Raw genomic sequence first — 26243 nt, 5'->3', positions numbered from 1 at the left:
GAGCTTGCTGCTTAGCCCATGGGATCTTCCCAGATCAGGGATTGAACTCGTGTCTCCTGCATTGTCAGGCGACTTCTCTACCACTGAGCCACCGGGAAGCCCTATGAGCCCTATTTTTTTAAGGGATCTTTTTGAATGAGTTTTGGTAGGTTATGTCTTTCCAGAAATTTGTGTGTTTCATCACAGTTGTCTCATTTATTGGAATAAAATTATTCTCAATAGTCCCCTATTATCTTTATAATATTTGTAGGATCTGTACTGAGGCCCTCTCTTTCCTAATTTTCCTAAGTGTCTTTCTCAGTTTGGTTGGAGGTTTACAGTTTTATTGTGTTTTTTTTGTTTGTTTGTTTCAAAGAACCAGCTTTTGACTGTTTTTTCTGTTGTGTTTTAAAATTTCTGTTGTTTTCTGCTCTTTATTATAGCCTTCCCTTGGTTACTTTGGGATTTACTTTACTCTTTTTTTTTGGCCGCACTGTGAACCATGTGAGATCTTAGTTCCCTGACCAGGGATTGAACCTAGACCCTCAGCAGAAAGAGTGCAGAGTCCTAATCTGCACTCCAGGGAACTCCCTTACTTTTCTTTTTCTTAAGGTGAAAATTTGGGTCACTGAGTCAAGACCTTCTCTTCCAATATAGGCCAATATAAGAATGTCAGAACAACACAGTGCAAAAGCAATTAGTTTAGTGGAAATTAAAACTGAATTTTTATTTTCCTGATTTTCTTATATTTGCATTGCTGCTTTTCAAAATTATTTTTTCTACTATAGATTTATAAATTCTGATAATATAAATAATACATGCTATTCCTTAAGGAAATGTTAAGGGTCCAGAGAATTACAAGGCATTTTAAGTGTCAGGATAGGCCATAACATATAATCATGAATCCTTCCAGCTTGATATAACTGTCTCCTTGCTTACACTGTCCATCCGTTCTGAATCCCCGGGGGCTTTGCTGCTCTGCCGCACACAGTCACTCAAGAACCCGGGTTGACAGGTCCCACTGTGTAGAGCTATACTGTCTGGAATACATGCCATCGATTCCCTGTGTAACCTGAGGAAGAGTACCCTGAGGGACTCTGCTCTGTTCCTATGGGTACCAGTAATCTACATAGTCACTCTTACTTGGAAAGCTCGTCCACATAAGTTAGATCCCCTTCTACATTTCCAGTTGTGAGCTGAGCCATAATTGTGGCTTCCTGAAGAGTTTGAAGTCAGACAAGGTTAAACTTCAAGCTTTAACAGTTAACAGTCATGCATCCCAGGGAAATGTGCTGGTTAACCCCCGAGCGTTTCCTCATAGGAAAAAATGCCTACTTTTCATGATGCTAGTAAGGCTTAGGAAAAAAGTATGTGAAAACGCTGGACAAGGCTAATACATTATTTCTCCCACAGGCTTTCTTCGCTCAGGAGGTTCAGCAAATCCAGCTACAGCCTAATCTAATTTTCTGTATAACAATAGACCAGAATGTTAGCTGTGCTCATCTTCCCATCCTGTTAATGCAGATGGTTTTGTTAAATTTTTCTGTGATTGTGTAACACAGCTATTTGATTGTAATAATGCTATGAAGTTATATACCTTTTTTGTTTTACTCTCAAACTTTCATTAATGTACAGCAGACTCTACAAAAGCTACATGTGTGATATTGCAGCTGGTTTTTATAGATGAGAATTCAGCTGCCTGCTGTTGAGCCAGATACTGAAGTAATTTGTGAAATGTGAAAGAGTGCAACTGTGCTCACTCAGTTTTTCTGTTTGGGAAAAGAATTTTTCACTTAAAAAAAATGTTATGTTAACATGAAACAAGTGTCAAAAGGTCCTGAAACAAAACAATTGAGAACTGCTAGTTAGGCTCTGAACCTGTGGGTGAAGACTGCCGTGTGAGCAGGATTCCTGTTATCCACACTTGTATCTCAGGGTCTTTGATGACTTCATCCAAGTATCAGGGTCTCCAGCAGTGATACAGAACCCGCCTGCCAGTGCAGGAGACCCAAGAGACTCAGGTTCAATTCCTAGGCCAGGAAGATCCCCTGGAGGAGGAAATGGTAACCCACTCCAGTATTCTTGCTTGGAGAATCCCATGGACAGAGGAGCCTGGCGGGCTACAGTCCATGGTGTCTCAAAGAGTTGGACATGCAGAAAGAAAAACACCAATATGGTACATTAATGCATACATATGGAATTTAGAAAGATAGTAACAATGACCCTATATGCAAGACAGCAAAAGAGACACAGATATAAAGAACAGACTTTTGGACTCTGGGAGAAGGTGAGGGTGGGATGATTTGAGAGAATAGCATTGAAAGATGTATATTACCATATGTGAAATAGATCGCCAGTCCAGGTTCGATGCATGAAACAGGGCACTCAAAGCCAGTGCACTGGGACAACCCTGAGGGATGGGATGGGGAGGGAGGTAGGGGGGTGTTCAGGATGGGGGACACATGTCCACCCATGGCTGATTCACATTAATCTATGGCAAAAACTACTACAATATTGTAAAGTAATTAGCCTCCAATTAAAATAATTTTTAAAAACATTAAAAAAAAACTGAACACATGTGCACACACACACACACACACACACACACACACACATAATCTAAGTATCTCTTTTCTTCCTTTTGCTGGAAAAAAGATTATAAACAATTAGTTACTTGCTCTAATCTCACAAATAGTTTTTCTAAGCAGAGATCTGGAGGCAGTTGCACTGAGCTGCAATTATTTAGATGGCTATTAATCATGGTTATTTTTGTTTTCTTTCACCACAGCTTATTTGCATGGCGTTTTGGTGTGCCAGGAACAAAAAATAAGATAATTAAAGGCAGTGAAACTGAAGTAAAATAGGAAGATCATCAGCCAAGAAGGGCCTATTGGAGGAAGCAGAGTAAGTATAGTGTGTCATTAAGAATTCGTTGGGTTGTATTAATACATGGGAAAGCAGAGATTGGGTCAGTGAAAAGAAATAATGTTTTGTTTCTCTCAGGCCTAGGCTGCTAATACTTCTAAACTGGCCAGATCACACAGCAAGCCCAAAGATGCCTTGAAAAGGACTTGCACATTAACTTCCTAAGTTGTATAAGAGCATGGCTTGATTCATAAGTAGTCTAAAACATCATGCAGGAAAGGATCGTATCTTAATAAATCTGAATCCTAGTAGTCAAGGGAATACTGGGGACAGGTAACCTATCAAAGGACTTTTGTCCAACAAAATACTGCAATTTAAAATACTTTCAGTGGTTTCTGGAGGACGTGGGGTGTAACATTTTCATCTAAGAAAGTTTTGGTTTCCACGTCATTTTCCAACATACTTCCCTTTGACTGCTAAAAAGTAATAAAAATTGCCTTAATTGCTTGTCTTCCCTGGGTCTTGTTTTTCTTGCCTCTGAAGTTTCTTACAGCTCTGTGATTCTCTTACATACGCCATTTTAAACTTGTCTTCTCTCTTCCAGTCTTCTTTTGAAGAGATTCCTGATTTGTGACTCCTTGGCTGGGGCTGCCCCGCTCCTTCCTCTTCTCTGACCCTCCTTCGCCCCTGGGAGACACTTAGGGTTACTTCCCTGCTGTGGGGACCTGTCTTTCTCAAGCAGCTCCCCTCAGAGAGTCAGTGGTGAAGTGGAAACTTGGCAAGCAGTCCTTGGATGTTTCCTACTTAAACACGATTCCTTAGCCATACTTTCTGAGTTTTGGGTAGGAGTTATAAAGGATACAGTCATTTTATACTGATGATTCTTTCTTTTAATCCTAAACATACCTTTTAAAAGTAGGTCTTTATGAACCCATACCATTTCCCTTCCCCTCCCCCATTCCCAACATCTGCTATTTAAAATTAAGCCAGTTCTTTCCTTGGCACAAGGAGGAGTTCATATGGTCTTATCATTCCACCCAGGTTTCCTTACCCAAAGCCAGTAGCATTCGTCAGGGTGGTAGCCATGATTCTGTGCCCTGGTGTATCAAATCTGGAATGGAACTTTTTTGAGAGGGTAAAGTTTATAGTGTATTTTGAGTATAGTTTAAAAAAATTGAGCATACACCCAGAACTTGTTTGATTTGTTCTTTCATAACATATTAGAGAAGGCAGTGGCACCCCACTCTAGTACTTTTGCCTGGAAAATCCCATGGACGGAGGAGCCTGGTAGGCTGCAGTCCATGGGGTCACTGAGGGTTGGACACAACTGAGCGACTTCACTTTCACTTTTCACTTTCATGCACTGGAGAAGGAAATGGCAACCCACTCCAGCACTCTTGCCTGGAAAATCTCATGGGCGGAGGAGCCTGGTAGGCTGCAGTCTATGGGTTCGCGAAGAGTCAGACACGACTGAGCAACTTCACACTTTCATTTTATAACATATAGTTATGGAAATAGGTATTGGATGATTTTTATAGTTATCTTTACATATATAGATGTGTGTGTAAATAGGTACATTATTTGTGTGCCTTAATGACAAGGTGATGCTTTCTAAGGCCCACTGGACTTCACATTCCAGGATGTCTGGCTCTGGGTCAGTGATCACACCATTGTGATTATCTGGGTCGTGAAGATCTTTTTTGTACAGTTCTTCTGTGTATTCTTGCCACCTCTTCTTAATATCTTCTGCTTCTGTTAGGTCCATACCATTTCTGTCCTTCATCGAGCCCATCTTTGCATGAAATGTTCCCTTGGTATCTCTAATTTTCTTGAAGAGATCTCTAGTCTTTCCTATTCTGTTGTTTTCCTCTATTTCTTTGCATTGATCGCTGAGGCAGGCTTTCTTATCTCTTCTTGCTATTCTTTGGAACTCTGCATTCAGATGTTTGTATCTTTCCTTTTCTCCTTCGCTTTTTGCTTCTCTTCTTTTCACAGCTATTTGTAAGGCCTCCCCAGACAGCCATTTTGCTTTTTTGCATTTCTTTTCCATGGGGATGGTCTTGATCCCTGTCTCCTGTACAGTGTCACGAACCTCATTCCATAGTTCATCAGGCACTCTATCTATCAGATCTAGGCCCTTAAATCTATTTCTCACTTCTACTGTATAATCATAAGGGATTTGATTTAGGTCATACCTGAATGGTCTAGTGATATTCCCTACTTTCTTCAATTTAAGTCTGAATTTGGTAATAAGGAGTTCATGATCTGAGCCACAGTCAGCTCCCGGTCCTGTTTTTGTTGACTGTACTACGAACAAAGCTAGTGGAGGTGATGGAATCCCAGTTGAGCTATTTCAAATCCTGAAAGATGATGCTGTGAAAGTGCTGCACTCAATATGCCAGCAAATTTGGAAAACTCAGCAGTGGCCACAGGACTGGAAAAGGTCAATTTTCATTCCAATCCCAAAGAAAGGCAATGCCAAAGAATGCTCAAACTACCACACAATTGCACTCATCTCACATGCTGGTAAAGTCATGCTCAAAATTCTCCAAGCCAGGCTTCAGCAATATGTGAACCGTGAACTTCCTGATGTTCAAGCTGGTTTTAGAAAAGGCAGAGGAACCAGAGATCAAATGCCAACATCCGCTGGATCATGGAAAAAGCAAGAGTTCCAGAAAAACATCTATTTCTGCTTTATTGACTATGCCAAAGCCTTTGACTGTGTGGATCACAATAAACTGTGGAAAATTCTGAAAGAGATGGAAATACCAGACCACCTGATCTGCCTCTTGAGAAATCTATATGCAGGTCAGGAAGCAACAGTTAGAACTGGACATGGAACAACAGACTGGTTCCAAATAGGAAAAGGAGTACGTCAAGGTTGTATATTGTCACCCTGCTTATTTAACTTATATGCAGAGTACATCATGAGAAACGCTGGGCTGGAAGAAGCACAAGCTGGAATCAAGACTGCGGGGAGAAATATCAATAACCTCAGATATGCAGATGACACCACCCTTATGGCAGAAAGTGAAGAAGAACTCAAAAGCCTCTTGATGAAAGTAAAGTGGAGAGTGAAAAAGTTGGCTTAAAGCTCAACATTCAGAAAACGAAGATCGTGGCATCTGGTCCCATCATTCTATTTCATGGGAAATAGATGGGGAAACAGTGGAAACAGTTTCAGACTTTATTTTTTTTGGGCTCCAAAATCATTGCAGATGGAGATTGCAGCCATGAAATTAAAAGACGCTTACTCCTTGGAAGGAAAGTTATGACCAACGTAGATAGCATATTCAAAAGCAGAGACATTACTTTGCCAACAAAGGTCCATCTAGTCAAGGCTATTGTGGTCATGTATGGATGTGAGAGTTGGACTGTGAGGAAGGCTGAGCGTCAAAGAATTGATGCTTTTGACCTGTGGTGTTGGAGAAGACTCTTTGAGAGTCCCTTGGACTGCAAGGAGATCCAACTAGTCCATTCTGAAGGAGATCAGCCCTGGGATTTCTTTGGAGGGAATGATGCTAAAGCTGAAACTCCAGTACTTTGGCCACCTCATGCGAAGAGTTGACTCATTGGAAAAGACTCTGATGCTGGGAGGGATTGGGGGCAGGAGGAGAAGGGGACAACAGAGGATGAGATGGCTGGATGGCATCACTGACTCGATGGACATGAGTCTGAGTGAACTCCAGGACTTGGTGATGGACAGGGAGGCCTGGTGTGCTGCGATTCATGGGGTCGCAAAGAGTCGGACATGACTGAGTGACTAAACTGCACTGAATGACAAGGTAGATTTATATCCATGAGAGTATGTTAAAGACAAAATTATTCATGATCCTTGTTAAATAACAGTGAGGCAGACTTTAAGACCATTGCAATAGGCATGGGCCCCACAATACTGGGATTTTGCAGTCGGGTGTGGAGGGTAATGTGGAGACTGGACTCAAGCTCAAATGCAAAAGAAGTGGGAATTTACAGCCAAGGAAGAAGGTAGGGGTCTGTGAATGGACTATTACCAAGGAAAACATCAGTGGTGAGGGGGGATTCTCGTTAAACTGACTTATCAGAATTCTTGCCGAAGGCAGGTCAAGGTGGTTAGACATCACCTGAAGGATGGTGAGGCTGAGGAACCTGATCAGACATAGAGAGGGAGAGATTCTGGCTAAACCAACTTAGCAATATTCTTGCTAAGACTGGGTAATGTAAAGACAAATATAAAAGCTTAGAAGTTGGCCTAGTTGAGAAGAGTTGAATTCTCTTCTCAACTAAGAGAGACACTGTCAAATTACAGTTGATTTTGTCAACAGAACTGGTGACCAACCCTCTCCCTTACCAATTTCTTTTCTTTACCCTCAGACAGGATCCTCATAGCTTCCTTGAAATTGTGTTACCTGTTTCTAGGCAATATTTTTTTTTTTTTACTTCTTAGACTTAATACTCCCTTGTTTTTTTTTTTCCTTAAAATTTGAGAAATTCAGAAAAACCTGTAAGTGGAATACCATATTAATAACTTGATGTGTACCTTTTTACTTTTTCTGTACATGTATAATATCTTTAAAAATCATGAAGAATTGCTAAGTAAGTGCAAAGGAACAGGAATGGAGTTTGAACAGCTTTACAAGCAGGAAAAAGCAATGATGAAAGAGGAAGTTCAAAGAGGAAGAAATCAGGAAAGGATGGAAGAGAAAGAAGGAAATTCAAGAAACATCCTAAAGACAAAACACACAGTTGACCCAAAGTTGTTTCTGTAAGACTTCCACCACTGTGTATAACAGCAAGGAAAAAAAAAAACCCCAGCCCCAACAGTAACAAAAAACTTACTCATGAATGTCAACAATTAGGGACAGGCTAAAAGTGATACCTCCTTATGATGGGCTATTATGCAGCCATTAAAAATGTTTCTTGGGATAGGAAGACTTAGTTTTCACTCTATATTTTCTACACATTAAATGTTATGCCTTGTGAATGTTACATGTTAAAAAAAAATACCATGATAAATTTCAACAGGAGGTTTACTTAAGTGAAATGCAGAATAAAAAATTATGCAGCTCCACTCCTGTTCCATTAAGCAATTCTTAATGTTTTTCAGGCAACCCTACTTGGTCCCTGCTCCTTCCCTATCTTCTTTCATCTCTCTAGGTGCCACACTTAACAGGTCACATTCCAGAAGATAAATCTTTCCTTTACCAATAGTCTCATGATTTTCACCTGAACCATCTGTTTTATATCTTTGAGTTTTGGAGATGTATTTACATGATGATCCTGCAGCTAAAAAGCTTTGAAAACAGGTATACTAAAGGGGCCTCATGAGTATCGTCTAAATTTCATGGGCAGAAAAACAAAACCAGGTGATGTCTAGAGTCAGGGTGGGACTGAGTCCACAGCCATCAGTGATTGTTCTGAGTATTCTGATCAGGCTGCTCTTTGAAGCCTGTATTTTGGCTCTGATAAATAAAGTGTTTATCTAGCTTTTAAAAAATATCTTGAATTTAAACAATTTAAATTGAAATCAGGAAGAGAAGGGCATTCAAGAAATTTATCCTAAAAAAATAACTAATTTAAATAAAGCAGTTTGGTTATAAATGTGAGTTCTGACTATGTGCATCTCAAAAGAATGACCAGAGTATATGCATGAATTCTTCTTGATCATATTCTGTATAAGTGTTCTGTAAGTGTGAGAAATATAAGGTTAATTATTTAGGGAAATGACTGGATTAAAGTAATTTTTGAGGTGCTTACTTTGTAGTTTTACAGTAGTGAGAACAGCAAGATGGCATCAAGGTTTTCTTTTCACTTTTCTTTGCAGGGATGGAAAATCCAGTGAAGCACTGTTTGATTGTAGCAGCAGGCCTTTGAAATTTAACTCAAAAAATGAGTGCTCTTAATTCAGAGAACTGCTCTTTTCAGTACCAACTGCATCAAACACATCAGCTTCTAGATGGTAACTGTCTGTTACTCTTGATTATACTTGGGAAAATACTGTTAAATATCCTCACATTAGGAATGACAAGGAAAAACACCCATCAAAATTTTTTGGAATATTTTTGCATTTCACTAGCATTTACTGATCTTCTGCTTTTGGTCAATGTTTCCATTATATCTTATTTCAGGGATTTTGTGCTTTTAGGCATTAGGTTTACTAAATACCACATCTGCCTATTTATTCAAATTATTTCTTTTACTTACGGTTTTTTGCATTATCCAGTTTTCCTGATAGCTTGTATAGATTATTACCTGAATTTCTCTAAAGCGACCAAGCTTCCATTTAAGTGTCAAAAAGTATGTTATTTCTTTACAATTATTTTAATTTGGATTTCTGTCCTTACTTATGTTTTGGGAGATCCAGCTATCTACCAAAGCCTGAAGGCACAGAATGTTTATTCTCATCAATGTCCTTTCTATATTGGTGCTCAGAGTTACTGGCTGTCATTTTCCATGGTGACAATTTTACTTATGGGTTTTATAATCTCTTGGTCAGAAGTCATTACCTTGGTACAGGCTGTTAGGATAACTTCCTACATGAATGAGACTATCCTGTATTTTCCCTTTTCATCACACTCTTATACCGTGAACTCTAAAAAAACACTCTTGCCCAAGTTGATTATCTGTTTTCTTGGTACCTGGTTACCATTTGTACTACTTCAAGTAATTATCCTTTTACTTGAAGTACAGATTCCAGCTTACATTGAAATGAACATTCCATGGTTGTACTTTGTCAATAGTTTTCTCATTGCTACAATGTTTTGGTTTAATTGTCACAAACTTAATTTTAGAGACATGGCATTACCTGTGGATCCATTTGTCAACTGGAAATGCTGCTTCATTCCACTTATACTTCATAATTTTGAGCAAATTGAAAAGCCTATATCAGTAATAATTTGTTGATATGTTAAAACTAAAACTTATAGCTACAAGACTAATAATTTTACAAACAGGAAAGAATGAGGCCTTGGGACATATAGTTAACTGAAGCTCTCCCCCGACCCCAAACTTTCATACCTTTTCAGAATGTGTCTTTTGGGGGCTATATTTATTAGTTTTCTTTTTAACAAAATACTTCCAAAAACATATTTATACCTGTTGGCCATACTCATGTTTGTGTTACCCAGAAAACTACTGGATACAAACTGTTGTGTAAATCTGAGATTCTTCTGCCAACTTTTCAGATTTAAATAAACATTTTTATTAAACTCAGAGCAAGAAAGATTGTTTTCTTTAAATAGTTTAAATATTAACATAAGGATTCGCTCAATTTAAATTTAGCTAATTTTTAAAAATACATCTGTTCTTAATGCAAATATTCCTAAGAGCAGAGTTTTTGTTGCTCACCATAAAGAATTGAGAGTGGTGACTGGGTCTCTTCCATGACATACCAGATTTGTTTTCAGTTGTAACTTAGATCTGTCATAGAATCTGCATGGCAACCTGTAGTCACATTGGCAATATACCACAGTGTGAAAGTAGAATTTATCCGTAGCACTGTTGATGTTGGATAATCCTTTGTTGTGGGAGCTGCCCCATGTACTATATAGGATGTTCCGGAGCACCTCTGCCTTCCATCCACCAGATGCCAGTAGAACCTCCTTCCCCAGTCATCACAATCAGTGTCTCCAGAAATTGTCATACTTACCTCGGGCAAGTTCTTGCGTGAGAACTACTGAAGTGAAGCAATCGGAATGGCAGAGTAATCGGAAATTACAAAGACACCATCTAATTTGTCAATGTCTAAATATGCTGCTTCTGTGTTCCTTTCCTTCTTAATGTATGGCTTTCTAACTGACCATACATGGGACTGAGAGATTTAAAACTATTTTACTAATTAATTAGTAAAGACTTAAAACTCTCTGCAAATTTTAAATCTGGAAAATGTACTGTTTCTAGCCCCTTGTTAAGCTGTTGGTTTACAAGATGCCCCATTCTTCACAACCTTAAAAAAAAAAAAAATTATTCAATAGACCAGCCAAATGGAAGAAGCTTTTATTTGTAAAGAAATGAACTTACAACTGGTCTACAATATATTATTGTAATATAAACAATATAAATAAATGATCCTGTAGGCCCACTAACCTTCCATCCAGACCCACATGAAGCAATGTTACAACAATATTCTATGTGAAAATGTGCAGGTTAACAAAGGTGCAATTACAAGCAAGTTTAAGCAGCAGAGTATAAGGTGCTTTAATTTAACAGTTAATGTTGCCATCAACAAACATCTGAATGTTCAATTTTACTTCACTGAATACAGACACAACAAATATGAAAATCTAAAATTCATACACATGCTACTGTTAATATGAAAGTGCTTTCTCTTTTAAAAAAATACACCAAATGGACAAGCTTTTTACATAGATCATGGTGTGCTCTTATAATGCAAAATTAACTTCATTTTCAGGTTATACATTTTAAAACTGGTAGCTACAGACACCAATCTAGGAATGCTAATGCTAAGAGTTCTAGAACTATTTCCTGTGAGGAGGACTCTAGTACAATATCCAACATAAAGAATACATCTATATATAATCTTAACATTTGTTTTTTATAAAGATAAAAAATGTTTTCTTTCCCCTTGTTGATGCTTTTTGTTCATTCTGCATGGATCAGTGTTTGAGGTTTTAAAATATGGAAATCCTATTTTAGGACAATGGGAGGAACCAAAAGGAGGAATTTAAAAAATCAGTTAACATGTGCTTGAAGCATCAAAAATAAAGTTTTTTTTAAAAAATTTATCACAATCTGCCTTTGTTAAATCAACAGCAAAAAGCATGCTTTCAACAAGCAAGAAGACAAAAAGGACTAATTCAACAAAGAGGCTTGAAATGCCCAACACCCATGTCAGCCTCCGTTCTGCACACTGCTGTCTACAACTCCAACCTTCATCACAAGCTCACCCCTTACTTTGAGGATAATTTTGAGAGCTTACTTTGACTTCTTTTTCCTATGGAAAAAAAACATGCTTTTGAAAGAGGTGATTGAGAATCTAGTTAAATGTCTTGGAAATTAAATGTATTAAATTATTACCATCTTTGCACACTCAAACTGGTTTTTTAAAATTTAGAATACACATACAAAAAATATTTATGTAATATTTTAACAGCAAAAATATTTGAAAAACTAGGTAAACTAAAATACTTTAAAAGTTTTAACCAGTACCATGGAAAAAACCCAGACTATCTGGTTACTTGGATGTTAGTGTTCCTATTTACAAACACTTTATTACAGATTCTATTCTTAACACTTATTTGGACATTTTCCTGCTTTAAAAAGCTGTAACTATGATACAGAAAGGTTTTTTTAATCTTTTTTCATTTTGCATCTTTCATTTTGCATATATATGACACACATATAAAGTTGTGTCAAACAGGAAATTACACCATAACTCAGAATCCTCTGGTGGCAAGGAAATTTCTACCCAATTAAATCAATCCTCCCATTCTATGTTTGCTCCCCAAATACTTGTAAATTCAAGCTCCAAGCACAGAACTGTTGATTGTTTACAGGTTCTGCATGTTAAAGGAAACCCTTTTACTATGTAAAAGATGTGTGCTTTCTAAAAAGTAGATATTTGTGATAATTGTAGAATTTTATGTAGTATTTCTTGCTTTAAAAAGAAACACAAAAACTAAACCTGTTCAGCAAGCTCCTTTGAGATTTTTCAGTTTTCAGAAGTTACTGCAGTCAGTACTGGGTGTAAAGCTTTCGTAGTACAAAGTGTATATAGTAAGCCAGCACCAGCTTTCCTTGTAATTGTTCTGTCACACACCCTGCATATCAGCACCTCTGGAATAGACTCAAGTGTCAAAATAATTGAGAAATATGGGCTGTTAAAATAGTTTCAAAATGTAAATCCTAGTATTAAGTACCTTTAATTTTATAACCTAATCAGGTACATGGATTCTTATGCAAAATGTGTTATAGGAATTGTGATATGATTCAGTCAGACCCCTTGGATATCATCTAGCTTAATCCTTTACCCAATGCATAAATCAGCTCCAGGTTTATATTCACTGCATTAAGTAATAATTACATGTTTATGCCACAATCAAAACCGAGGGCGAGAGGATTTTGTTATTACTGGTTCCTTCAGTCAGGTATACCAACCACACGCTGCACACTACACAGTAGATGTTCCAATGGTTTGCTAAGTGAATGGGTAAGTGAATGGCAGTATTTAGATGTGTTTAGTGATTTAGCAAGCTTTTAGAAAAATCTCATTAGCTCATCTGTGTGAATTTTCTACCTTAATCCTAAGGAGAACAAAGACTGTGGGTGTCCCAGGAAATGGATCATAATAAATAAATATTTTTTAGTCAAAGCTCTTAAGTGTGAAACAAACCATTAAAAAAAGAAATTGAGAGAGAAATAAGTAGGAGCAACTTTTGAAAATACCCCACTATGTGGTCTGGAATCATAGTTTATACAGCTTAAAGATGATTTAAACAAAATCAACCTTTTGAGTAGTACAGGCTCTGTACTGAATATTCAGAAGAGGGAACAGGTTATAAGCTTAGTAATGGCCTAAGATATCACACAGCTAATTTAAGAACTAGAAGTAAAACTCCAGTCTCCCAGCCAGTATTTTATCTTCACTTACCATGTTCATTTAATGATTATGTCCACCTATTATTTGCTAATGAAGTAATTATTTAGTACTATCTAAAATTATGGTTTTAACATAAATATTAGAAAAGATTTTAGCAATGAATACACCTGGTTTGCTTGAGGCAAGACTAAAGTTCCTTTTCTAAAATAGGTTGATGTTCATTTCACTACCATTCCTCATCACTCTTATAATCAACTTTTTCACCTCCATCCATTAAAGCTCCACAAAAATCAAGGATTTAACACTGATAATAGTCCCTAAACTATAACTTTTAAGTCAATAAATGACAACTACTATCAATCCTTAAGATTATTGGCGTCAATTTAAATAGGTGGTCTAAGAGGACTTCCTTTTATTACTCATATTTAAAACTGTACCATGTTAGCATAATAAGTGTTTTAAATTTATATAGATTTCTTTTGTCCAAATTAAATTTCATTCATTACTTTTTAAAATATTTTAAAACCCTGGCACAGGTTTTCTTTCATGGATTCATACTGATGCCACCAATAGCACTGACAGCAACTATACTTTTCAGTAGAGAAAAATGTTTTAATGTACTTCTTCCCTAATGTCGGAGGCTGAAATAGTCACCTTTAATAAGTCAAGTTAAATGTTCACAAGCTGTTCAAAGGAAAAAAATGAAACTGTGGAAAGCATTTCCCAAAGCTTCCATGAACACGGCACTTTAAGAGGTGTGTGTCAGAGTAGAATGGGAGAGCTTTTATTAGAGACTCTAAGCTGGGCTTCAGATCTGAGGAGGAGGGCAGGTCTCCCTTTTCACGCAAGTATACTAAAATGCAAGTTCAGAAAGCCACACGTTCTGCTGGGGAATATGATGATGATGATTTGTACTAGTGCTCTACAACTTTCAAAAACAACTATCATAGTAGTATTTTAAAATAGATTAAATAAGCTCTGAAAAATAATAATGTTAAAACTTCTTAAAAATTTAGGAATTTTCCAAAGAAGATAATATAATTTTCAACATTTTTTACTGAAGAAATGGCTTATATTAGTGCTATGAGTAAAACTATATGATACATTTTTTGAACTTCTAACAAAAAAGGAATTATCTTCCTAAAGAATCTTTTTAAAGTGTACAGCTTATAGGTTGAAATTAAATTTTAATAAGATTGCATATTTACTTTTCCTAATACTGCATTTGTGCTTATTTAATTGAATCACAACTGTTAGATAAAAATCAAATGCTCTAAATAGATTCGGAAATACCAATTTTGATGAAAGTAGATTAAACAGTTTTTTCAAGAACCACACTGCTGTGCATCAAAGAAAAGAGGTAGGCTTGTAGTTACTGAAATCCACACTAAGAAAACAGAACCCTACAGCTCTAGTCATCCAATTCTTAGACCAAGACACAAACCTAACAAAATACTATCCATGGATATTCTCTCCTCTATATACTTCTGATAACTCATAAAACCTTTGAGTTCTTGACAAATACTCTTCCCAACTATACTAGCTGTTAACCTTTCTCAGAAGTCAAAAATCACCGATTTATGTATCACTGGAACTATTAATGTGCTCCTAAGGGCAGGGTCATTTGACCAGGAGAGTAAAAGAATGACTTTGATTGCAGGTAAATCTTGACATTAAGGGAAAAAAAGCACCCCGTATCCTGTTTACTGCAGTAAATGGAACCCAACCATTACAATTTATTTGAACTACGAATGGCCAAATCTATACACTACCACCTCACTCAGTTAAGTGAATTATCCTCTTGGCTCTGGAATGCTTTTCTTCCTGTTTGTCTCTTCCCCACTTCCCTGTCATCTCCCCTAGAAAACCTTCCCCAGGGCCCAGCAGTAGTGTGCAGGAAACCTCTGAGAGCACACTGTGCAGAGTGGCCAGCTTCCACTGGCAGAGGCTGCTCAAGACATGAGTGAGTGCTAGGTATTAGAAATTCCTGCCCCAGTTAGTTCCTCCCCGAAATTAACCCTACCACAGAGTTGTCTGTAGGGCTTCGCAGGCAAAGAAAGTTATCAGTCTCCTTTGGGCTTGAGGAGGCAAGGGGGAACGAGGCCCTTTCATCCTGTTAGGCAATAGTGTTCCTCAATGCCCGTTGCTCAGAGGCAGCATGAGTTCTTGCCATTCAATGAGGGGGAGGATCTTCAAACCACAAAATATAACCAAGCTGTTCTAGTTGAAAATACATTTTTGAAATGTTCTAACAGTGTGTCCAGCTGGGGATTTCTTCCACGTGATACGGCTGTGAAGACAGCATCTTTCATGCATTTGTACTGGTTTCTTCTTTCCAAAATTCTTTACACACATGTAAACACAGCCTGAAACCACACACAATCTATGCACTGCCTCACTACCACACTTTATGCCATGGTGGTACCAAAACCTTGCAAATGCAAACAATGGGTCTTCGTAATATTTAGCTGAACAAGTCAGGTGACATGAGGCACTAGGACAGATTTCAATCCAAGACTGGTATCTGAATACACGTCTGACTATAACATCATGCTGCATATGGGGAAATTAGCTATGTAAAAAATTTAAGTGGGCTACCTAAAAAATTTTTTTTGTTTAAATCTATTTAAAACTAGGTAAAATTAGTATTAACTTCAAAAGTACAGAGATGTGTTCAGTGTTAAGGTGGATAAACTAAACGTGGCAGGTCTCCTGTCTGCTTCTCCTGTCCTCAAGCCCCATCACTGACATCGCTTTCCGCCTACTCCACATTCTCTGTTCAGAGGGGACAGCCCTTAAACTGCAACTTTAGAAGGGTCTGTTTAGAGAATGCCCCAGCAAATTAAAAGTACCATGATGGGGAAATAACCAGCCCCTTAGAAAGCGACAGGATGTGGCACAGCACTCTCATACTGATCTTATCAAGGCTGCACCGCTGTGTAAGACACATGCCCACATAAGGCTTGAGGAAAACATGCAGCGTGTAAGCAACAATTTTTACAAACCAGCTGTTTACTTTCTTAAGCGCACATGGCTTAACGCAAGTAAAATTTCAGACTTGTAGGGATTTCCTTCAGAAAATGCAAACTTAGGTAGCAAAAGTAAGAAGAACTTCCCATGTCCCCTTTCTGCTTATCATTCCCTCTTAATCAAAATCCTGAAACAGGTAGTAATATGAAGGAAAATGAGAATAACAGCACTCACCCCACCTATTTCATACTAAAACTGTGCTTGGAGCTTAGGAGGGAGGTGGGCATCCAGTGTTATCATCTATATCCATTAAATATATAACTGAAATTTTAGAATCCACATGATTAAATCATCCAGAAAGAAACAGCTGTGTCAATGGTAAAGCTACTACTTAAAAGCCAATGAGCCATTTCTAAAATAAATTGGAAAAAAAGCAAGTGTATTTTTTAAGTATGTTTTAAGTGGGGACAACAGAAGATCTGGACTGTTTTTATTATCGTAAGATTTAGGATTATAAGGTGCTCTCCAATGGAAGCCCCCCTCGTAAGTGTTCTTGGACACCTAGCACGGTGTGAGGCACAGGGGCTCTGGGTAGGCACGTGATGACTGGGATCACCAACGCAAGTGAACAGGAGAACCTGTAATGCAGGTTATATATCGATAATATAGTCATGGGAGGTGATCATTACTGCTGGAGGAGTCTATCCCCAAAGAATCAATTTTGTGTGAACTGTCCATGGATCGTCTATGACAAAGCTGTACTTCCAAGAGACAGTTTCCTTTGTGCCCTTCAGCCCTCATACAGTGGACCGGCTCCTACTAACGCTTAGCCTTTACTTGTGTCCTGAAATTGCAAGCTGAGGGGAAAGGTCAAACCATATGACACTCTTGTCATAAAGATTAACTGCTAATAAATGAAAACTGACTGTAGAGTACCTACCTTTCCTTGAAACTTTAATCCAGTAATTAAAAATGTGATATAAAAGAAATATGTGACATACATTACAAGCTATTGTAGGTCTGGAACATGAGCCTTATACTATATTACATATTCTAATCCTACACATAACTATCAGTAAACATCTTTTTTTTTTTTAAAAAAAAACATTACTACACAAAAGAATCCCACAAAGCATACATTCAAACAAGAGGCATCTAAAGGTTAAAAAAATTACCCGCTGTATTTTTGTATAAAAATAATCAACATTCTCTAATGTACACAAAGCCAAAAGATAAATATCTGTGATGTCTTTAATGACATCTTTAGTCTTCTAATAGCATAACACAATCTTTCTGAAAAGATCAGTGACAATGACTGAAACCCATGGACTCTTCCTCACTTAACTGAACTTCTGCCAAATATCTGTGTATGTTCCTTCAATTACTAAAACATTTCCATTGTATGGTAAAGAGAAGATGATAAAAGAGTCAAATGTTTTTGATGTCCAGGACTATATATAGCTTACAGGGCTCCCACAACAACTTTTAGTGCCATAACTAACGCAACACTAATTGTTCAATGAAAAGTTTTGCTTTAAAGATTTTTTCCCTAAAATATGTACATACAAAATTAGACTCAATTTATCCAAGAGTGCTTTGCAGGAAGCATACAAGGATTTAGTCAAGGAAAAAGGAATGTGCATTCTAGCTAGATCCACCTTGTTCAACACTAGAAAAATCCGAAGACCAGCCACACAGCCACCACCAACCAGCGCCCTGCCAGCAAAGGCCGAGCCCTGGCTCTTAAGGCGCAATCAGGTTATGCCTTCGTCAGGGCAGAGACACGAAAGATGATTATTATGAATCAGTTCTGAGAGGCAAATTATTGGTATGCTAGTCCTCATTTTATATGCCAACTTAATGGATTCCCCCCCTTTTACTAGAATGCATAAAGCTGGGAACAATATTCCAGCAGAATATTAATGCTATCTGAAATATTTCCATTATACAATGTATTCCTTATTACATCCCATCTTTTTTTCCCCCCCAAAATATCCCTCTGGGTGAAAAAGCCCAACATTAATCACTCCTTCATTACGGTTTCTCAACCCTGGCACTACGGACATTTTGGACCAATAACTCTCTGCTGTAGAGGGCTGTCCTGTGCATCTGTAGGATATTTAGTGACATCCCTGTCCTCCACATGCCAGATACGAATAGCAACCCTCCCCCCGACAACCCCTAGGCTATGACAACCAAAATGTCCCTTGACATTGTCAGATGTCCCCTGGGGAACAAAACTGACCTCCATTTAGAACCACTGCTCTAAATGAACAAAAACTAAGAGGAAAACGAACTTCCTCAGTCACACCAAATATTTGGTCAAGTTTGGAAGAGAAACCAAATCTAACTTCCAGATCAGTATTATTCATGCTAGAATGCAATTCTTTTTATAGATAAAGCAACTGTTTAACAGACATGTTTTTTTTAAACATACACTGATATCTCATTGCATATAATTCCAGTCACTGGACTCCAAAATTATTCCTTAATTACTCCTAAATTATATCTCTCATGACAACCTATAGAAAACTTATAGGGTAGAAAAATGTATATAAGAAAACCAAATCAAAAGAGGAGAAATGTAAATTATTAAATTACTTTCAAAAAGGATTTTTATATTAATGATAAACATCACCTTTAAAAAATTATCTAGTAAAACACTTTGAAAAATATCATGACCCTCTGTAACAAGTCTTTCAATGTTGTGTGTAACCTGTAAAATTAATTCACCCATGTTAGCTAATTATGAAAATGTATAATGAATTATTTTATCTGTACAAATGTCAGCCTTTGATGCAGAGATCCCAATGTGCTTGGCTATCTGCCACAGTAAGTGATAATATTTTAGGCCAACTTGAGCCTTTACCCTTACAAGTTTGTTTAAGAATACAATTGCTGTTATCTCAAAGCCTCATGATCCTGTTAAGATTCCTTCAGAGAGTTGATGCGTGCACAGATCTTTAGGGCTGGGCCTAGCTTGATATTCATTGCACTCATGAGATGGTCTTCTTTGAGCAAGAGAAGAGCCTGTCCATCAATCTCCTGTGCTCTGAACTCATCTGCGATATCCTGGCAGCCTAGAATTTCATCAGAGGAAGGATGTTAGAATTAATACACAGCAATCAGACATCACTGCTAACAGTCACAGTTAGGGTGACTTAACACAGGCTGAGAAACAAATGAAATTTACTGATGGCAGTCGTGGGCTCACTCTGGAAGAAGGCAGTACTTCTTGGCATTCTAAAAAAAATTAAGAATTCAAAATCTAGGTAAAGCAATTTACTTGGAATTCCTGTCTTAAAAATAATACTGCAGAAATAATTAGTAAGAAGTTAAATGCACAGCTCATTCAGTCCAGACATAACACACCTTCATAAAGGACAAGCTGTCAGCTGAAGGCACGCACACACACAAGCCTGGGTTAACTACTCATAACACCTTGTAACATTCTTTGTCTCAGATATCCTTCACATACAGGTACAAAAGAATAAAGCGTACTGTTTTGCCACTTAATTTAGAAATGTTATCTCAAGTACCACTTTCATTTTCATTGGTAGTTTTATTCTGATTTACAACCTTTGACTGCCAGGCACATCTGAAACATTTTTATTATTCACTCAGCATAGAACCAATCCATCAAAATTACAGTATCAATCTACCGTTGAAATGTACTACAATACTCAACTTGTAATTTCAACTTCAAATCTTAACATCATTGGACTCATCTCCACTTCTGGTAAGAAAACAAATTCTTAACGAAATTTTGAGCTTGCTGGGCTAATCTCTTGACGAATAACCAATATTTTACCTTTCAGCATAAACTGGGTGCTTTAGAACAAGTAACAGTGTGAACACTACTTGACCCTCGAATGTTTTTATTATCCACCACATTTTGCACAGCTAATGAACTTCCCCACTAAGGGTAAAGAAACCTGCAGGCAAAGTAATGAATTAAGGACCCATGAGAGGAGAGAATACAAAAACGTGGAACCTTCCTTATAAAAGACAAAATTATGAAAGTGAATTTAAGAATAAAAAAACTAAGAGCTTAAAGTCTCTTTTCTTCAAATCGGCATTCTAAGGGAAAACACAAAGAAAAAGATAATGCACAATGACAGTGGTTACATTACACCTTTGGATATGACTTTGTTGCAGTCATTATTCTTTCTATTTTCCTCTTGTTTATGTAAGATAATAATGTAATCCCTATAACCCCAGTACCAAACACAAAACATCGCAGGTGCTAAACACATGTATTTTTGGATAAGTGAAGGACTGAATGAATAATGAACAAAAACAGAATCGAGCCATCTGTAAGAGTAATGCAGAATTTTTTCCCCCTGTATTCAGCTGTGTGGCCAGCTTCTCTCTTGCTTATCTCTTTCCCAACTTCTCTGCTTACTGTTAAGTAACCTGCCTGTCTCCTATGTGGCAGTCAGCTTTTCAATTCCTCTATTTTAATAATTTCTCAGATTTTTAAAAATTGTTATTTCAAAAGTACCCTCCACAGAATTTTTATGGTTTTGGCTATTTACCATATAAAAGAAACTAAATAGTTAAAATGAGATTACTCACCATAGAAAAGCCCCTTTTCTTTTCCCAGAGGTAGCTCTCAAAACTGAGCAGACAAAACTGACTAATCTTGCATCTAGTTGTGACTTCATCCTTCTTTTTATGAAAGAACTAATGTTCTTCTCTCTTCAGTCTTACTTACAAGAACACAGGAAAGAAAAGAAGAGAAAGACAGGGTAGGACTTACTTAGATTCAGAAAAGAGAAGCAGTGAGAAGTAATGAGGACCATAAGAGCTACATTTGGGAATAGAAACAAGGAGTTCTCCATGAAGAAATTCAAAGTGTGTTCTTGTTCCTCAGTATTATCAGATCCCTCTTCAAATGTCTTCTTGTAGGTAGACAAAATATGTGTTAGCAAAATAATAAAGAACAAAATGTGGGGAAACAGCATGATCAAAACAGGAATGATCTTCAGAATTTTAGATCACAACTTTCTTAAGCCAACCACAAAAAAAGGGTGTTTATACATTAGTATAGACATGAAAAAATAAAGTGATTTTAAAAAGGGGAGGCAAAGGCAAATATGCTTCCTAAAACTAGAGAAAGATGATTTTTTAAAAAAATCTAGATGCCCAAGGTATACTGAGCTAAAATTCTATGAATTTCTGACATATTTAGAATCTACATCTGTAGAACAGCTGGTGCTCCAGGAACATTACAGAACATATCCCTACTGCAGCCAGCAGTCAGCTCAGCTGACTTCACATCACCAGAAGCAGACCAGGATGGGATGGACCTCTGCACAGACATGGGTCCCAAAGAAACCTCACAAGTGCCCATTCACATTTGCAGCTAACCCTAAAACAAAAACACCCCACACAAAAATTAACCACGGTAAGGATGATGAAAGGCTATCACCTGCACTCAACACTACAGAACGAACGAGCCCCAATATCAATATTATGAAACTATAGTACTAGTCATGTTTTTAAACAATACCTACTTTTTACACCTACATGGAAACTAAACCTACTGCAGATTCGCAGACCAACAAATAGACTAAAGTGATCTTTGCAAAACGCAGTTCACTGTATCAAGGAAGAGTTAAAGAAGATAAATGCAGTAAATGGAGAGTACAAAGAACCTTTCCTATAGAGAACTTTTTAATGTACAAACATTTAGAAGAAGATAGTATTTTACTCTGGTAACAGCTCTGAGACTTGTCTGCATACCAGCTCTAAAATGGTCCCACCAAGATGGTTCATAAGATGACATACAACAAGAAGAGAAAACTAGGAATAAATACAGGTGCCCTGATGAAAGAGGGAAACCTAGCCTCAACTTGAAAGAAACAAAAATGCAAGAGATTACAAAATTTACAAGTTTATTCATTCCATGAGAAGAGCACAGGGTAAAAAATAAAATACAGCCCTATATGAGCTGAAAGAGGCTCAAAAGGATTTACAAAGGCCAGATGAACATAGAGAAATGACAGTAACGGCCTTTTCTGGCTGAGATTTACCTTAAGCCACAGGCATTATTCAGAGAAAAACTTTGAGAAAGAAGATGAACGCATCACACAAATAAGCTTGTTACTCAGCCTATCAAAACAGTTTAGAAATACTCCCATTTAATCAGTAAAAAAAAGTAGTTATATTCAGCACACTCTTAATACCAAGAAATTCTAAATTATAAAACAGTCTGGGTCTGCCTTGTATGTAATTTTCTCTAAAAGGCTGGCAACAAAATTGTCTTGAACTTAGTAAGGCAAGCATCTCAAGATATAAGAAATAATTTTTTTCCGTTCAGTGAAGGAAGAACAAAACAAAAAAGTTAGCCTTCGTCCTAATAAAGCAGCCAAGAGTAGCCTTGTGGCAAACAGATGCTGGGGGAAAATTAGAAAACTAGCCCTAAAAAAAGTATATGAAGTGATAGAACAATCAGCAGCAGTTGTTATTTGTTATCTGTTTGGCCAACTACTTTCCTCCTCCCCAAAGGAAAAGAAATATTTCCCCCTCCAAATGAGAAATCAGGCTAACAAACAGCTCATATATCCCATTTGGAAGACTGAGACTGTCTAAAGATGACAGTTCCAATGTTAATTCTAAAGATACCTAGACTGGTATAAAACTTAAAATTTATTTCATTAACTATTAAAGCCATACCCTGTGAAGACTCACCATTCTCTAATACATCAGCTTTTTAAAGCAGATTCTAAACCCACATGGTCAGCACTTGAATCACACCTAAGTTTTCCTAGGTGCATGCTTAAAAATCTTCCCATGAAAAATGTATCCCTTCTTTAAACAATTTCATCTTTCTTTAAAAGTGACCATATCTTGTTTAGTAGAAAAAAAAAGCTTATTTCACATTCCTAAAATAAGCCATTAAAAAATAATTCAATAAAACTCCAGAGTTCTGTATATTTATCTCCCTCAAACTTGACATCCTGATAAAACCATTGAAAGCTGAAAACATCAAGTCAAAAATGCATTTAATACACCTAAACTTCCAAACCTCATAGCCTAGCTTAGCCTACTTTAACCATCCTCAGAACATTAAGAATAGCCTACTGTAAGTAGGGCAAAGTTACCTAACATATAAAGCCTATTTTATAATAAAGTGTTGAATATCTCATGTAATTTGTTGAATATTGTACTGAAAGTAAAAAACAGAATGAGTGCATGAGTCAAGCATGGCTGTGTCAGCTATTTACCCTCATGACAGCACGGCTGACGGAGCTGTCCTGCCCAATTTGTGGAGAGTATCATGCTTTGTATCACCAGCAAAAGATCAAAATCCAAAATCTGAAGCACACTTTCTACTTTACGTATATCACTTTTGTGCCATCATAAAATCGAAAGTTCATTAAGTCTATCCATCACAAGTCAGGAACCATCTGTGTAAGGTAAAATGGCTAACAGATTAAAAAAAAAAAGAATACTTCTGAATATATTTTCTTCACTCAACAATTTAGCTATGTCTGCTTCTGAGACAGTGGTCACCTTCATAGAAAGATTGATTACCAATTATAGGTGGATTAGTTTTAGTAAGTCTGTGGACAAGTTTTAAGGGGATGTATTTTTCTGGAAAGCTTATTTCAAGAGAAATGGTATGATTCACCAAAAACCCAAAATGGAACAAAGGTTTTTAAAAATCTTACTTTCCATATTCATTAAGTTAAAGTGAATGATAAAAGATTTGCTGATTAAAAAAATACATACTGTCTCAACATACAGAGGCAGTGTGGGTCAATCATTGGCAAAGGTGGTCTTCAGTACCCAGCCCAGTAGACAAAGTGGATATAAAAGATTATTGTTTAGTAAAGATAAAAGAACATAATGACTTAAGCTGATGGAAAGAATACCAAATAAGAGAGCAGGAAATATAAATAAGAAAGTAACCCTCAATATTGGAATAGAATATCATAACTGAATTTCAGTTGTCTACTTAATTTCAGAAGTGTTCTTGATGTCTTAAACTTTTTGCAAAGAATCAAAGAATGCAGCCTCCTTTAAAAGAAACAACATTTTTGTTTTTTTTTTGTTTTTTTAAAGAAACCAAAATTTTATCACACTCTAAAAGGTCTTGATTAGCTTTCAAAAATGTAAAAAAAAAAATTTGGTGTTATTTCATTTAAAAAAGGTTAAATTAGGAAATAAGGAGGAAATATTGATAGACTAGAAAACTGGAAGAGCAGAAGGGAAGAAGTGTCTGACTCAATCTCTCTACTGACCTCTCGAGAGAAATCAGACTGAAGAGAAGAGAGCACCTTTAATATCTTCACCGGCTGAGGTGTCACAGCAGAAGCAGGACTAGTCAGTTTTTATCGACTTGGGGGGTATGAGAAAATACCCAGTTGTGCTGAGGGAATAAGCAAGAGGAAACAGATCACATTTCAATAGCAAATGCCATTTAATGAGTATATATATACAGAACTTCTCTAGCCCTTTTGTGCAACAGCTGTGGATGGATCTAATGTCATTCCTGGGTGTGTGCACAAGGCAAAAATCAAGGTCAAAGTGGTCAATCACATACCGGGCAAAGAGTGGATGAAGGCCCAGACGTCATCAACTGTCCATATAGACGGCTCTGTTTGTGCCACTGGCAGCAGGCCACTGTTTTCAGGCATCTTCCTCATCCTTACATCCCGAAGCTCACGCTCTCTTTCCCGCTCACTCTGCCTGCGCAGGCGTGTTGTCATAGCAGATGGCACAGCATCTTCGTGAGAAGCCAAGTCTTCTTCTGCAGATGGATAAGTAATTGGAAGCTGGAAAATGTAGTACAAGTAAAATACAGCATTGCATTTTCCTTGTATTTCTGAAAAGGGCATTGTACATTGAATCAAGGTTTCTACAGACCTGCCTAAGGATATGTTCTCTTGCTGCCCCATCAGGGCCACTTGGACGACGGCCACGATGCCCAAGACTTTGATTATCAGGCTTACGATTCCAACGACTAAGTGCAAATTTCTTAGAACAGCTAACATTGTACCTAAGAAATTCAAGTAAGAAAAAAATATTAAATGATGTATGGGATGCTCCACTTAGTAATTATGACCTTAATTAAAGTGCAGTTGTGAATCAGTAAATGCCATTTGTTTCATTATGGATTATAATACCTCAGAAAGTAAACCACAGTGTTCAATAAATTTACTTATGCTAATAGTAAAAAAAAAAAAAAAAAAATGGTCTCGTTATATATAATATAGCTCTCAATATAATACTGGACACCTATAACAAGGTACTGATATCTCCTAATAACAGCATGATAGTGGGAAACTTTCTGCAAATACAAACAATAACTCATTTTTGCAGTTGCAAAATAATTCAAGGTTCCAGGAGAAGAAGAAATTATTAACTATTTAGATGATCATTCAAATGGTTATTTTCTTGGGTAACCATTCCTGAAGAGATTTTTTAAAAAGAGATTAATATAGTAGAGAAGAGGAAATCTCAAATGGCTAGTAAAATATTTTTCAAATATAACTAAAAGACAGAAAGGTAAAGTTGAGTTATCAAAGTTATACAAGAAATTCACGGTTCTTAGGAATTCAGGCAACTAAGATATATTTAATTCTTTAACTGGCTGGAAAAGGACCTCTCTGGTGGACTAGTTGGGAATCTGCCTGTCAATGCAGGGGACACAGGTTGATCCTCAGCCTGGGAAGAGTCCACATGCCCGGAAAGACTCCATGTGCCGCAGAGCAGCTAAGTGTGCACCACAACTACTGAAGTCCACATACATATGAGCCTGTGCTCCGCAACAAGAGAAGCCACCACAATGAGAGCCTCACACGCCGCAACCAGAGTAGCCCCTGCTCTCCAAACTAAAGCCCTCATGCAACCATGAGGACCTAGCACAATAAATTTTTCT

At 37.2% G+C, this 26243-nt stretch overlaps 2 protein-coding genes across 15 annotated transcripts in view; one reads left to right on the top strand and one right to left on the bottom strand.

The window, feature by feature from the left end:
• The window catches only part of GPR160 (G protein-coupled receptor 160), a 69923-nt gene extending 59878 nt beyond the window's left edge, over nt 1-10045 (top strand). For 7 of the 9 annotated variants that reach the window (XM_019959761.2, XM_070792032.1, XM_070792040.1 and 4 more), the window contains 2 exons: nt 2768-2883; nt 8648-10045. In XM_019959761.2, coding sequence (XP_019815320.2) covers nt 8713-9726 — 1014 coding nt within the window. In that variant the 5' untranslated portion in view covers nt 2768-2883; nt 8648-8712 and the 3' untranslated portion in view covers nt 9727-10045. Of the gene's footprint in view, nt 1-2767; nt 2884-7930; nt 8130-8647 lie in introns of all 9 variants that reach the window. The other 2 variants (XM_070792071.1, XM_070792056.1) reach the window with 2 other exon arrangements.
• Nucleotides 10046-10802: 757 nt separating this feature from the next.
• PHC3 (polyhomeotic homolog 3) overlaps nt 10803-26243 on the bottom strand; it is an 84027-nt gene continuing 68586 nt past the window's right edge. For 4 of the 6 annotated variants that reach the window (XM_019959740.2, XM_019959748.2, XM_019959757.2 and 1 more), the window contains 3 exons: nt 25229-25361; nt 24906-25137; nt 10803-19431 (listed from right to left, as the gene is read on the bottom strand). In XM_019959740.2, the coding sequence (XP_019815299.1) occupies nt 19277-19431; nt 24906-25137; nt 25229-25361 (520 nt within the window). In that variant the 3' untranslated portion in view covers nt 10803-19276. Of the gene's footprint in view, nt 19432-24603; nt 24732-24905; nt 25138-25228; nt 25362-26243 lie in introns of all 6 variants that reach the window. The other 2 variants (XR_002180631.2, XR_011567391.1) reach the window with 2 other exon arrangements.

This window comes from Bos indicus, chromosome 1, assembly GCF_029378745.1.
Source record: "Bos indicus isolate NIAB-ARS_2022 breed Sahiwal x Tharparkar chromosome 1, NIAB-ARS_B.indTharparkar_mat_pri_1.0, whole genome shotgun sequence".
Classification (NCBI taxonomy): Eukaryota; Metazoa; Chordata; class Mammalia; order Artiodactyla; family Bovidae; genus Bos; species Bos indicus.
The sequence above is the reverse complement of the archived record's forward strand: the minus strand, read 5'-3'. Positions and strand labels throughout refer to the sequence as shown.